At 47.0% G+C, this 12778-nt stretch overlaps 1 protein-coding gene across 1 annotated transcript in view; it reads right to left on the bottom strand.

The window, feature by feature from the left end:
• ESPL1 (extra spindle pole bodies like 1, separase) overlaps positions 1–12778 on the bottom strand; it is a 59802-nt gene that overhangs the window by 5330 nt on the left and 41694 nt on the right. Inside the window, exons 20-28 of the mRNA XM_015421373.1 lie at positions 12458–12692; positions 10417–10604; positions 7100–7227; positions 6892–7014; positions 5644–5796; positions 4376–4549; positions 2303–2407; positions 739–854; positions 184–267 (exon numbers count right to left, since the gene is read on the bottom strand). Coding sequence (XP_015276859.1) covers positions 184–267; positions 739–854; positions 2303–2407; positions 4376–4549; positions 5644–5796; positions 6892–7014; positions 7100–7227; positions 10417–10604; positions 12458–12692 — 1306 coding nt within the window. The remainder of the gene's footprint in view (positions 1–183; positions 268–738; positions 855–2302; positions 2408–4375; positions 4550–5643; positions 5797–6891; positions 7015–7099; positions 7228–10416; positions 10605–12457; positions 12693–12778) is intronic.

A 12778-nucleotide genomic window follows, 5' to 3' on the forward strand; every position in this document is an offset into this window, starting at 1 on the left:
TTTAGCAGAGCTGCTCTTACGCTTCAAGAAGACTCTTGCCACGCACTTCCTCATACCCCATGACACATTGAAGGGCTAGTGGAAAGATTTAGGTCACATCCTGTTCCATCGCCCCCAATCATACCAAGGCCCCAGCTGCCTCCTGCAGTGTTGCGCCCCAGCTGGGCTGTACGTTGTACTCACATGTAGAGGTCCCGTTCCTCAAGAGCCGACGGTACTTGGTCCGCAGCAGGCGCTTCACCCACCACTCCCGTCCAGCCGGGCTCACTGTGAGAAGAAGAGATTGGATTTATCCCCCGCAGTTCACTCGGAGTCTCAGAGCAGTTTACAGACTACTTTCCCTTCCCCTCCCCACAACAGACACCCTGTGAGGTAGGTGGGCCTGCGAGAGCTCTGACAGAAATTGCTCTTTTCAAGAACACCTCTGACAGAACTATGGCTTGCCCAAGGTCATCCAGCAGCTGTGAGTGGAGAAATGGGGAATCAAACCCGGTTCTCCTGGATTAGAGTCTGCACACTTACTTAACCACTGCACCAAACTGGCTACACTACACCAGACTGAGGTGACAGAAGCAGAAAGGTCAGCTGAGCCGTGCTTTGTGCAACTGTGCCGACTGAACAAGCTCCCATCTGTGAAAGGGGAGTCTGCTAGCAGGCCGCATAACCAACGAGTCTTTCTTCCGGTGCCCAGGTACGCAAGAGGGGGTTGACACAAGAGTTGTGCACCAATACACCTACCTTTGAAACCAGTCTTTGAACATCTTCTCCGTCCCAGAAAGGTTCCTCTGTGGGTTCAAGACGTAGAAGGCGCTGCTCGCATTTATCCCCAGGTTGAGGACAGACTTTTCACGGTACTGTGGAAAAAAAGGAGACGACAAACTGCCTTAGGCAAGCAGGAGGGGGAAAAGCATAGAATTGGTGCGGCGTGTGGGATTAAGCGTGTGAAGATTTGTCCCCATCGCACAAAACCTCCAAAGCTACAGCTTCGCACAGAAAAGGGACGTTTCGTGTGTGAGTGATCCTATCCTCATAACTGGTAGACGTCTACATTAATCCAAGCCGGCTTTCACGGACTATAGAATTCGGCGTTTCTTAGTGTGATCCTGTGCAGTTACTCCAGTCTAAGTCCGCTGACTGGAATAACTCTGTAGGATCGCACTTGTTGTCTGAGTCTGCCCTCCCCCATAGACCCCTAACCATACATAATTCTACATATAGACAGCCCAATGGCTAATCCAGTGCTTTCCACAGTGGTTCACTTAAGAGAATCAGAATTCCTAGAAAGCAATTAAGCGACATTAAGTGCACTTTTACTTGCCTGTCCCTATAAACTACCCCCCCAAATACACACACACTCTCTCTCTTTTGGCTGTCCAACAGTTAAGATCATTACCAGAAGCCCTGGCTTGGTGTGTTCCACTTTGGGGGCGGGCGCTAGAAACAGGGCCTTATCTGTGGTGGCCCATTACTTGTGTCTGTCCACTTTTTCTCGAGCTTTAAGGTGCTGCAGGAAGGTTTTTGTTTTTAAAATACCTGAAGTCTTTGACAACACTGATTTATTGATTGTCTTAATGCTTGTGCATTAGAAACCGCAGAGAAGTTAAAATTTAATTTGGGTATTCTAGGATTGCTGATAGCGTTTCATCACAGTTGAGAGAGCCACCGCAAGAACAGAACAATTTGAGATTTAACAGAAAACGAAAGTACTGTCCCTCCATAAAAATTAATAATAACCAAGCCAAATAAAAGAGATTCCAGTCCAGCTATGCAGTTAAAAGTTTTCTGGTAAACAGGCAGCACTAAGACTAGAGCGCTATCGGACAATAGTTCAATGGTAAAACTCTGCATGCAGAAGGCTCCAGGTTAAATACCCAGTATCTCCATCGAGCAAACCTCTGAAAGCAAGCACTAGGGAAAAATCTCTCTGCCAGAGTATAAAGAAGGCACCTTCATAAGGGCTAGCTCATTCACCAGCACCAGTGTCTTCCCTTGACCCAATCAGCCTATGCAAGCAACCAAACAAAGCAAGTACACTGAAGTAGTTCTTACTTGAGCACCTCCAGATGTCTCAAGCAAGTGAGCCAAGCTTCACAGCTCACAGAAAGCAAGGTAACTCAGTGCCGTCACCAATCACACTCTGTGGGCTCTTTCACATAAAACTTCTAGCACCACTATTATTAATCCAAATTTTCTGATAGTATCTCTAACAAAAAAAGTAGACCTAGAGTCTCTTCAGTGCAAAAGGACATTGCTTAGAAACATATGTCTGGCAAATGTCTTAACAGCAAAAGTCATTCTTTACCTTTTTTGTAAGCGAATAGCTGAGCAGGAAACGTAGAGAAGGTAATCGAGTCACTGTCTGGGATTTCAGGCATGGCATGTTTTCCCAGGGGAGCTTCTGCAGATGCTGGAAAGAATTGGGAGTTAAGTCTCCATACAGTAAGGTCCATGGAACAGTCTAAGAGGCAAAGGCAGGTGGGTACACAGAAACAGGGCTTTTCCCGTGGTGGTGCCTCATCTGTGGAGTGCCCTTCCCTTTTAAGTCTACCTGGTGCCTACTCTACTCTACATACCAGGCCAGGAGTTCCTTTTTACCCTGGCTTTTAATCAAGGGGTTGATCTATTTAAATTGCTTTTATAGTCTACTTCTATTCTGAGAACTGTTTATAAGTGATATTTTAGGCTGCTCAATGTTCTGTGCACTGGCTGGAGGTTGTTAATTATTTTAAAAAGTTTATGTTACTTGACAGTTTTGTCACATTACAGCTTCTCTGATGAGGCAGCTCTAATAGAGAGCTAACTGCTAATGCATTATACCACTCCGAGAACCCTGACTGACAGGGGATTCAAATGGCATTCTGCTGTTGACTTGAGGGAGCGGCAGTTAGGAAGACTGAAGAATCAAAGAGGATCCTGAAACAGGGAAGTGGAACCAGTATTCCTTTCCTAAGGGAAATAGCTCCTAGGAAAGGGGGGTTATCCCTATTAAGTATTCAAGAAGGAAAATTAGAACCTGTCTCCACAGATTTCAGTAATTTTGTAACAATTAAGCTTATGCCTGTTCATCTAAGGAGTGACAGCCAAGTGATCTCTCTAAACAGTTATAAACACCAATCTGTAGAACAGAACAACTACATTTTGTGACAAAACAATCTATACCCTGGAGAGGAGACGAATGAGAGGTGATATGATAACCGTCTTCATGTATTTGAAGAGCTGTCATATCGGGGATGGTGCAGAGTTGTTTTCTGTTGCCCCAGAAGGTCAGACCAGAGCCAACGGGCTGACATTAAATCAAAATAGTTTTCGGCTAAACATTAAGAAAAACTTCCTAACAGTTGGAGCAGTTCCTCAGTGGAACAGGCTTCCTCGGGAGGTGGTGGGCTCTCCTTCCTTGGAGGTTTTTAAACAGAGGCTGGATGGCCATCTGACAGCACTGCTGATTCTGTGAACTTAGGCAGATCATAGAGGGAAGGCAGGAAGGGTTGCATTAGTGCTTAGTTCTCATGGACCTTTCTTACACGCCCAGGGAAATGCAAGTTTCTCCAGGCCAATTTGGCCAGGGATCCTGGAAGGTTTTTTTGCCATCTTCTGGGCAGGGGTCATGTGAATTTTCTGCATTGTGCAGGGGGTTGGACAAGATGATCCTGGAGGTCCCTTCCACTTCTATGATTCTATAGCTATAGGAAGTTTCCCTCATTCCTGTTGCCTTTTCACCTGCTATGTTAAAAACTGAAACCTCCCTGACAGTCTCACTTGACCATTTCCCCATAAAAGGAAAATAAAACAGCTTATGTGTTATGAATTAATATCAGCTTCTCGTGTGCCATAATCAGACACATACCAACTAAGGGGTTTTTTTTGTTCCTCAGCATCCTAGGCTGGGTCAGAATATATCTATATACGTTTAGACAACTAGGGAGACAGACAGAAACAAAGAAAAAGGGTCTGCTCAGCTAAGAAAAAAGGGTAGCAGGGGGAACCATGATATTAGCTTATAAATGTTCTAAATAAAATTAACGTCAGCAATAGTTAATTTGTACTGGGTGAGCAGGGAAGATCAGAGCCCTTCCAATGACATATCTGTCTTCTCCCTTCCCCAATATTCTAAGGCTGAAGAAAAATGGCAGGCTGTTTTTCACCTGAGTATTGGGGAAAACAGGAAGTTATCTCAGAGAAGCAGTAAGATATGTTGAGGATCACTGACTGGTCACTTAGAAAGTGGCAGCCACCAGGCCAAGAGCAGCATCTAAAGTGCCACTTTTCACCTGGCAGGCACTCCTCCAGTAGGGTACAAAACATTCAATAGTATAGGCCGGACGCAGGTCTAATGCCCACCCCGGTAAAAACAAAACCAGTCAAGGAATTCACCCACTTTATCCAGCACGAGGACCAAGTGGCCACTTGACGCTTGGCGTGCACAGGATGCCACTTTATCTACTGCCTCCTGAAGAAGGTTCTGAGCTCTCTCAGGCTGAGCTGGGCTGAGCCCCCACGACAAGTGCTGCACGTCTTCTGCATTGAGGAGATGTGATCCAGTAAGCATGACCTGTTGAAAGGGGACCAAAATTCAATGCATGCCACTTCTGCCCAGGACCCCTGGCCGATGCCTAGACGAGAGGGGGAAAAGACAGTGAAAAAATGGACAGAGAAGGGAGTACCCTTTGCCACAGCATGTTTCTGTTTAGGGGTAGGGGGAAATGGCATCTAAGTGTCAGTGATAGGAATGTGAAAGGCTAAGATCATGAACTGTGCAGAAGGGTAAAAAGGTGAGTTTTCCCTCAACGTTAAGAATTCCAGCATCACTGATAAAGTTAACAGAAATAAAAGAAACGTCGTACATTTTGGGTTCGAAGCTAAATGGATGCCAATTTTAGAAGCTCTATCAGACAAAAAAATTATCTCAGCATCCTGGGATAACTATGTTAAATGGTTGTGAGGATTTTTTTATGGTTCAAATAAAGTATAGTAAGTAGGCTTTGGTAAAACTTGATTTGTGGGTAGTACTTTGTGTTTAATAGGACTAGATATATCATTGAATGTCTACAGATATTCTTGAGGGCAGAAGACACTTGGTTGTATCTAAAGCAACAAACAGTACAGGCATCAATTACAAATTGAGGCTAAAATAAGTTACTTTGTTCAAAGATTTATTGAAGAATGTATCATTCTTTAAAGCTTACTTTTTTGTAATTAGTGTGTTGGTTTGAATGTATAACTGTTCTTATGACCTTTATGTATATTTTTATTGTTATATTTGTTTTATTGTTTTAATCCTACCAATAAAATGTTAATGAGAAAAAAAAAAGAATTCCAGGATCACCCGGTAAAAACTGCATCACCCAGGAGAGTCAGGACAGAAAGGAAAAATCACTTCAGCCTGCGCACAACTGATTTATGTGGTTTGCCGCCACTATATGTGGTGATGATGGCTTTAAAATACAAGGAGGAGATAAACAGAAGCTAGTTATGACGGATGAATCAAGCTTCCATGTGCAGTGGCAGTATATCTCTGAAAAAGAAAACAGATGCCATAAAAAAGACAGGAGTGTCCTTCAAGGCCTGATTGTGGCTTCCGAGGCAACTGGCTGGCCTCTGTTCAAAATGGAAGGCTGGACAACAGGGACCTACTGAGCTCCTCACCTTAAGCAGTGCCAAATCCACCTCACAGCCACACTCCCTGAGACCTTTTTGAAGACTAGAGGCTTCTTCTGCCAAGCCTTGGCCCTCGCAAGCTGGCAGCAAGGCACCCCTCCAGCAGCCCAGCACATGCCTCTCCAAGGACTCTATCAAAGCCTGCCGAACGAGAAAAGAAAATAATACCTCAGATGGACAGCCCATCACACAGCTGTCAGTGACAACAAAAGGAATGTAAGAACTGAGGGAAATTGGTGGCATTTCTAAAGCCACCTTTTCCACCTTCAAGGTGGTCCCCAAGGCAGCTTACGCCAAACAAAATGCTTCAGATTGAAATTCAGATTATTTGCTATCAGAATATACCACAAAAAACCCCAACACATATCAAAGCAGGTTGTAAATAACATTGCTCTGATCCACAGGCCTCCCAGAAAAGAAATATCTTCAGGAGTGACTGGAGCTTGAGAGGAACACAAAGCAACATCTGCTCCTTGCTGAGAACAAGGTGGGGTGCAGTGGATATAGAGTACTGGGCCAGGCCTAGGTTCCCTTGCTCGAAAGCCAAGGCCTACCATTGTTGTCAACCAATATGGCGGCACAAGAAGCAGACACGGCCTGTAAGATGGGTGGAGGGAAGGAGGGGGGCCAGAGATTCTGCCTCTTAAAACTACAAAGTCCTTCCCCTACAGCCCCTTAGGCTGCCCTCTCAGGAAAGGGCCCAGGGCATGCAACCAGCCTCACATCTCTCATCCTTTCAGGAACAGGAAGCCAGAAGGTTCAGCACTCAGGAAGCATTATGGCCAATCCTTCACCCCTTGGAAAGAAACCTCCCAGGATTCCCCACACCAAGGGCTATTTTTGGGCAGGAACGCACAGGAACGGAGTTCCGGCTGGCCCCCAAGTTGGCCACGCCCAGCAGGAACTCATTAGCATAATAGGCCACACCCAACAGCAGAAATCCATTAGGATTGGCTTCATTAGGGGTGTGTGGCCTAACATGGAAAGGAGTTCCTGCTACAAAAAAAGCCCTGGACCGTTTTGACAACAAACAAGGTAAACAGAATAACAAGCAAAAGGTGGGTGTGGCTGGATAACCACACTTCTGGCAACATGGGGATGCGTCCTAATGTGCTAATGAGCTGTGCTGGCAGAGGGTGTGGCCCAATATGCTAATGAGCTCTTGGTGTTGGGTGTGGCCTATTATGCTAATGAGTTCCTGCTGGGCTTTTTCTACAAAAAGAGCCCTGCCCACACCTTCATTCTTTTGTCCAGCGCAGTCCGGCCAAGCCACCAATCCTCTTTCTCTGTGAGGTTGGAGACCTCTTTCTGTTCCTGCAGGATGGCTTCGAATTCGCTGAGCGCCATGCTCAGGGAGACCTAGGAAAGAGAAGAAGGGATTATGGGAAAACCAAACCTTGCTTTGTGCTCAGGAGGCTGCGGGTTTCGCTTCACTGCCTCTTACTTTGCTGTGCATCGTCTGTATCTGGAGGGTCACCGGGACAGCATCTTTCTCCAACCGCGTCACCAGGAGGATGTCCCCAACAGCTCCCGGCTCAATGCTCACCAGGGCCAGCACACATACTGTTACCCCTGTGAGAGACAGCAAGGCAACTCCAGTTAATACACATACACTCAGCCAGGGCCAGTTCCAGGTTTTTTGGAGGGGGGCTCTAGGCAGAGTTCCCGGGGGGCCCTTCCCAGATGTGTCTCACTGCCTGCCTCTGCATCCCTCCATGCCCTGCTCACAAGCTCTTCTGCTGCCCATGCTCACAGCCATCTAAACTGCCCTGCAGCCCTTTCCCTGATGTCACTGGGCAGCGTATGCACCATGGACACTTGGGTGGTGAAGCACTCACAAGTGAGCAGGCAGGGAAATGGCATGTTGCAAGGGTCAGCCACCGTGGGCCCTGACAGCTGCCCCACCTGACACCAGCCCTGAGCTTGGCTATCTCTGTTTAAGAAACTCGCGACAGTTAAAGGAGAAGACACCAGCACAACTGTGCCACATCCAGAGTTTAGGTTGGGTCCAACCAAAGAAACAGAAAGCACAGATCTGTTGATGGTTCAGAACTCAAGGCAACTTCACTGTAGACTGCCTTGTCCCTCCTATGGAGAGGAACTGGGGGGCGGGGGCGGGTTTCATTCTAGCCCCACCTAGTATCCCACAAAATGTCTCCACTAAGACAGTCTGCAAAAAATCTAGGCAAAGCGAGGATACGCTGATCTACCAGTTTGCTTAACACGTAATAACGCAGCTTGCATGATCTGCGTTCAGAACTCTTGAACGTCTTGAGAGCACTGCGAGATTACGCAATCAGATCCACCGTCCTGCTGCACCCACAAGACTCAGCCTCTTCCATTCTGTGGCTTTCCCGCCACAACACCCAGAGTTAACACACTGAGATCACAGGGAGAGGCCCCTCCTGACTGTCCCGTCAACTGAATTTATTTATTTATTTATTAAATTTATATCCCGCCCTCCCCAAACGGTCTCAGGGCGGCTAACCAAGAGGCATATGCCATGATTCAACAGCTAAAAACAGAACAGAACAGTCAATCACAAACAAAGTGCCGGTGCTCTAAATAATAAGCTCTTATCAATCCAAGATGGGGTTCCACAAACCAGCATAACCCATCAGCAAACGTTCCGGATAGTACTGTCGTCCTTTCATGACCAGTTCTTCAGGTCATCTGATTGTCTTTCCAGGGCCAGCTCACATCCTGATAGAATCTACCGTCAAAGATGGCAACTCGGTGGTGGTACAGTAGCGGTGGCAGCTCCTATGCAAAAGCCTGGCGGAAGAGCTCTGTCTTACAGACCCTGCAGAACTGCATAAGGTCCCACAGGGCCCGGCTCTCCTCCGGGAGCTCATTCCACCAGATAGGAGCTGCCACTGAAAAGGCCCTGGCCCTGGTAGCAGCCAACTTGATGTCCTTGGGGCCTGGAATAACCAAAAGATGCTGCGCCCCTGACCGTAGTGCTCTTGGGGGAACATATGGGGAAAGGCGGTCCCTTAGGTAAGCTGGACCCTGGCCATCAAGGGCTTTATAGGTAAGAACCAGCACTCTGAAGCGAATCCGGTACGCTATAGGCAGCCAGTGCAGCGCCTTCAGCACCGGCTGGATGTGGTCCCACCTAGTGGGAGCCATCAACAGCCTAGCTGCCACATTCTGCACTAGCTGCAGCTTCCGGACTTGCGACAGAGGCAGCGCCATGTAGAGAGCATTGCAGTAGTTCAGCCTCGAGGTGACCGTCGCATGGATCACTGTGGCCAAGTCATTGCGGTCAAGGAAGGGAACCAACTGCCGCGCCAGCTGCAGATGGTAAAAGGCTGACTTGACAGTGGCTGCCACCTGGGCCTCCATCGTTAAAGAGGAGTCTAGGAGCACTCCCGGACTTCCAACCCTCGACACCAGCACCAAAGGCACCCCATCGAAGGCCGAGAGGGGGAGCCCCAACCACGAACCGACTCGACTTAGGCCCAGGACCTCCGTCTTCGCCGGGTTTAGTTTCAGCCGGCACAGTCTGAGCCAACCAGCCACAGCTTGCAATGCCCAATGAAGGTCATCTGGGTCAGAGTTTGACCGGCCGCCCAGCATCAGATAGAGCTGGGTGTCATCTGCATATTGATGACACCCAAGCCCATAGCTCCAGGCAATCTGGGCAAGGGGGCGCAAGTAGATGTTAAATAACATCGGGGACAGTACCGCCCCCTGAGGCACCCCACACTCAAGAGGGTGCCTCCGGGACCGCTGATCCCCTATCGCCACCCTTTGTCCCCGACCTTGAAGGAAAGAGGCAAACCATTGAAGGGCAAGCCCCTGAATCCCCACGCCGGCGAGGCGGTGGGCCAGCAGCTGAAGACGTTCATCCGGGGGGTATACGAGAGAAGGGCTTCCCGGTGGCAGCCCCACAATTATGGAACACCCTCTCTCCTGGGAGGTGCACCTGGCCCCTTCACTCTCAACCAGCTGGATGCTGAGAAGACAGTTGAGAGGCAGCTGAAGACTGTTTTATTCAGGACCGCAGTTGACTTAATTTAGTTTTTTACTTATTGGCAGTACTGTTATTGTAAATTGTGATCGTCTATGCATTTTTAAAAATAATTCTTGTGATTACATTGTAAGCCACCTTCAGTTCCTCAAGACAGAAAGGCAGCAAATTAAGGTTTCAGATGCATACATACATCCCCCTGGAAGGGCTGTCAGACAGCCGGAGCTGACTGTTCTACTCTTAGAAATAGCTGCTGCACAGTGGTCATGAGGTTGGTATGTCTCTGTCAATAAATATCCTCCTTCTCTGATTTGAGGTGGTGATCCTTACTTTTACTATTTATTGCTCCTTATTGTATCTTGGGTTTACCTACATATTTCATACCGGTACACACAGAGTTAGGTCTATTTAGCATTTATAACCTTTGTTTTTTCCTGACCTATTAATTGGAACATATATCCTACGTACTATTGCAGGCATCCCACTGTTCTTAAGGTGTATTCACTCCTGTTTACAAATTTACAGAACCTTACAGTTCGCTTTGTTCAACTGTTTCTTTCTTCCTATCGCACATACGGTATCATTGTTTATTGCAAAACATTTGTTGCTCTATTTCAACTAAAATGTAAAAAATGTTCTTATACAGTATTTTCTGTATTGTTGCACGTTCTTTCAAATAAAAAATACAAATAATAATAATAATAAAAGAAATGGCTGCTGCTCGTCTGCTGTGAAGCTCCCCCCACCCCTCCCTCCCCACCCCAGAAACTAAACCAGTCCAATACCAGCAGGGATCTGTCGCAGCTGTTCTCTGAAGTCTTCTGTCTCCAGCTTAGCTGGACTGGGACAGCTGAACGCAAAGAGGTTCTGCACTTCTTTGAGGCACCGGAGCAGGGGATCGGTGCTCCCTTCCTGCAGGCTCAGCATCTCCAGGTGCCTCGAGGCACTGGCCACTGAGGCCTTCTTCATCTTGCTGAGGGTGAAATGAACAGCAAAGGTCAACTGAGGTGCTGGTTTTCAGTGGGAAGCTAAACCATATATATATGGTTTTATATATATATATACACACACACATATATACATATATATATAATACAAATATTTATTAAGGTCTACACATGTTAAAACTTATCCTGATTTAAAAATTAAATCACGTTTGGTCTTCAGTTGTAAAGTATTTACCCATCATATGTATGTATAGTGGATAAGCTTTTATAGTCTGAACTTAGACAAAGTAATTTTTAAATCAGGATAAGTTTTAACATGTGTACACCTGAATAAGTATTTGTATTTTTTATATATATGGTTTAGCTTAGCCCTTTTTGGTTTGCAGTCATATCCTGGGTTGAGGGCCCCACCCCCCCTTTTCCCAGTTTTTTTCAGTGGGAAACACCAGCTTCCAGAGAGTGCCAAACAGGCAAAAGGTCATTTCATTCCAAATGCGGAAAACTCTACATTCCAGCAGCAACAGCGATCTAAACCTTGGCTACGCCAGGTTAATGAGGCCATTCAGGTGGCTTCCAGTTTCCACCAGCAATGATCTTGAACACATAATTTCAGAATAGAGGAAACAAAAGGGATGCCTGTACCAGAGAGATCCTGGTGGGCACAACTCTGCTGGGACGGCTTCGCAAATTCATTTGAGTTTCTCTCCAAATGGCGCTCTTAAATCCACTCCTGTTTTTAAGACCAGAGCGACCAAACTGTGTGCCTGGCATCACAGTGTGCAGTGACAAATAAATTAAAGGTTCTTGAGAGCATCGGGTACCTACCAGCTGAGGCAGTGGCTCACTACACATTGGCATGAGTCACTGCCCAGGCTTTGACTCCTAATTAGCTCCGCTGGGGATGGATAATTCTGCCCTACTGGGTGTGCATAGAAGGGATGGATCCGGAGTCAGTGACCTTTTTTTTTTTTTTTAAAAGAAAGGACACCAAGTGGCCAAAAGCCTCTGTGCAAATCCCATTGCTCTTGGACTACCTTCTTCTAATCAAGAGGCTTGCCCAGATCAGTGACTCAAACAGGAACTCAGGGCAAGCTCTGCTGAGAAAAGATACACCTGATAGAAGTAAGCCTTTTTAGAACATCAGATCTCAGACTTTAGCTAAACTAGAGAAACCCATGTTCTGGGGGGGGGGGAATTTAATGGGACCCCCCCCCCCAGCCTTCCTCTCCCTTCATGCCCCACTGTCCTAGGGTTGAACTATTGGTTCTCAGATGGTTCTCTCCCATCTGCAAGTTTTCTGACTAGTTCTCGGAGGCAGTCTGGAATCCAGCTGTTGGTACTATGAGCTACAACTGTTCAAAAAAAAAAAAGAGCAGGAATTTGACTTCATCCCCCTTCTCCTGAGGTGGAGAGTCCCTAACCCTGTTCTTGAAAAACTGAGGTGGCTCCACTTTCATGCTAGCTGGATGGGCACAGATTGGGCCTTGCCCTCTGTCCTTACGAAGGACTTCCCTCAGTTTGAGAAATGAAGCCTTAAGAGACAGACTTGTCCCCTGGACAAGACTCCTTGTGTTGCTCACCCCACTCCCCCAGGCCCCCTTCGACCAGCTTATGCTGGTTTGGTTGCTTCTCAACTTCAAAAGCTGTCAGATTTGTTTGAAATACACACTTGCACAGCTGTTACAAAGAGATTCCGGCTCCTGCTTAGGTTTCTATGTATTTTGCCCATATTATTACAGGAGATTATGCAGAAAGACAATTCACTGCAAAGTTTGCCAAGGGTGCTCTTTAGGCAACCTAGGTGTTGCTATGGCATGGTCTCTGTTTCCATACACACCACACCCTCCCCTCCCCCCGCCCTCCTGATGGGGGCTCTTACTCAAGTCTTTTGTGAATGGTGCTCATGATCTGATGGCGAAGAGTGACAGCGACCGACTCCGATACCAGGTAGGCGGTAGCAACAGGGTCCCGGCTCCCAATACACAGTGCCATGAGTCGGCAGAGATGACTGTAGAGGGCACCCGGAGGGTTATGGCTGATTGAACAGAAGGCAGCTTGCAGGGTTTCATAGACAGAGTCCACGGAGAAGGAATCTGCAATAGTCACAAGGTGGTCTTAAATTCAATGCAACTTTGCAAGCAAAATTAAAACATACACTTAGGCATAACATTAACTCAAATTCTTGTTTAATTGAGGACAA

The sequence above is a fragment of the Gekko japonicus genome, unplaced genomic scaffold (genome assembly GCF_001447785.1).
Source record: "Gekko japonicus isolate JY-2015 unplaced genomic scaffold, Gekko_japonicus_V1.1 scaffold637, whole genome shotgun sequence".
Classification (NCBI taxonomy): Eukaryota; Metazoa; Chordata; class Lepidosauria; order Squamata; family Gekkonidae; genus Gekko; species Gekko japonicus.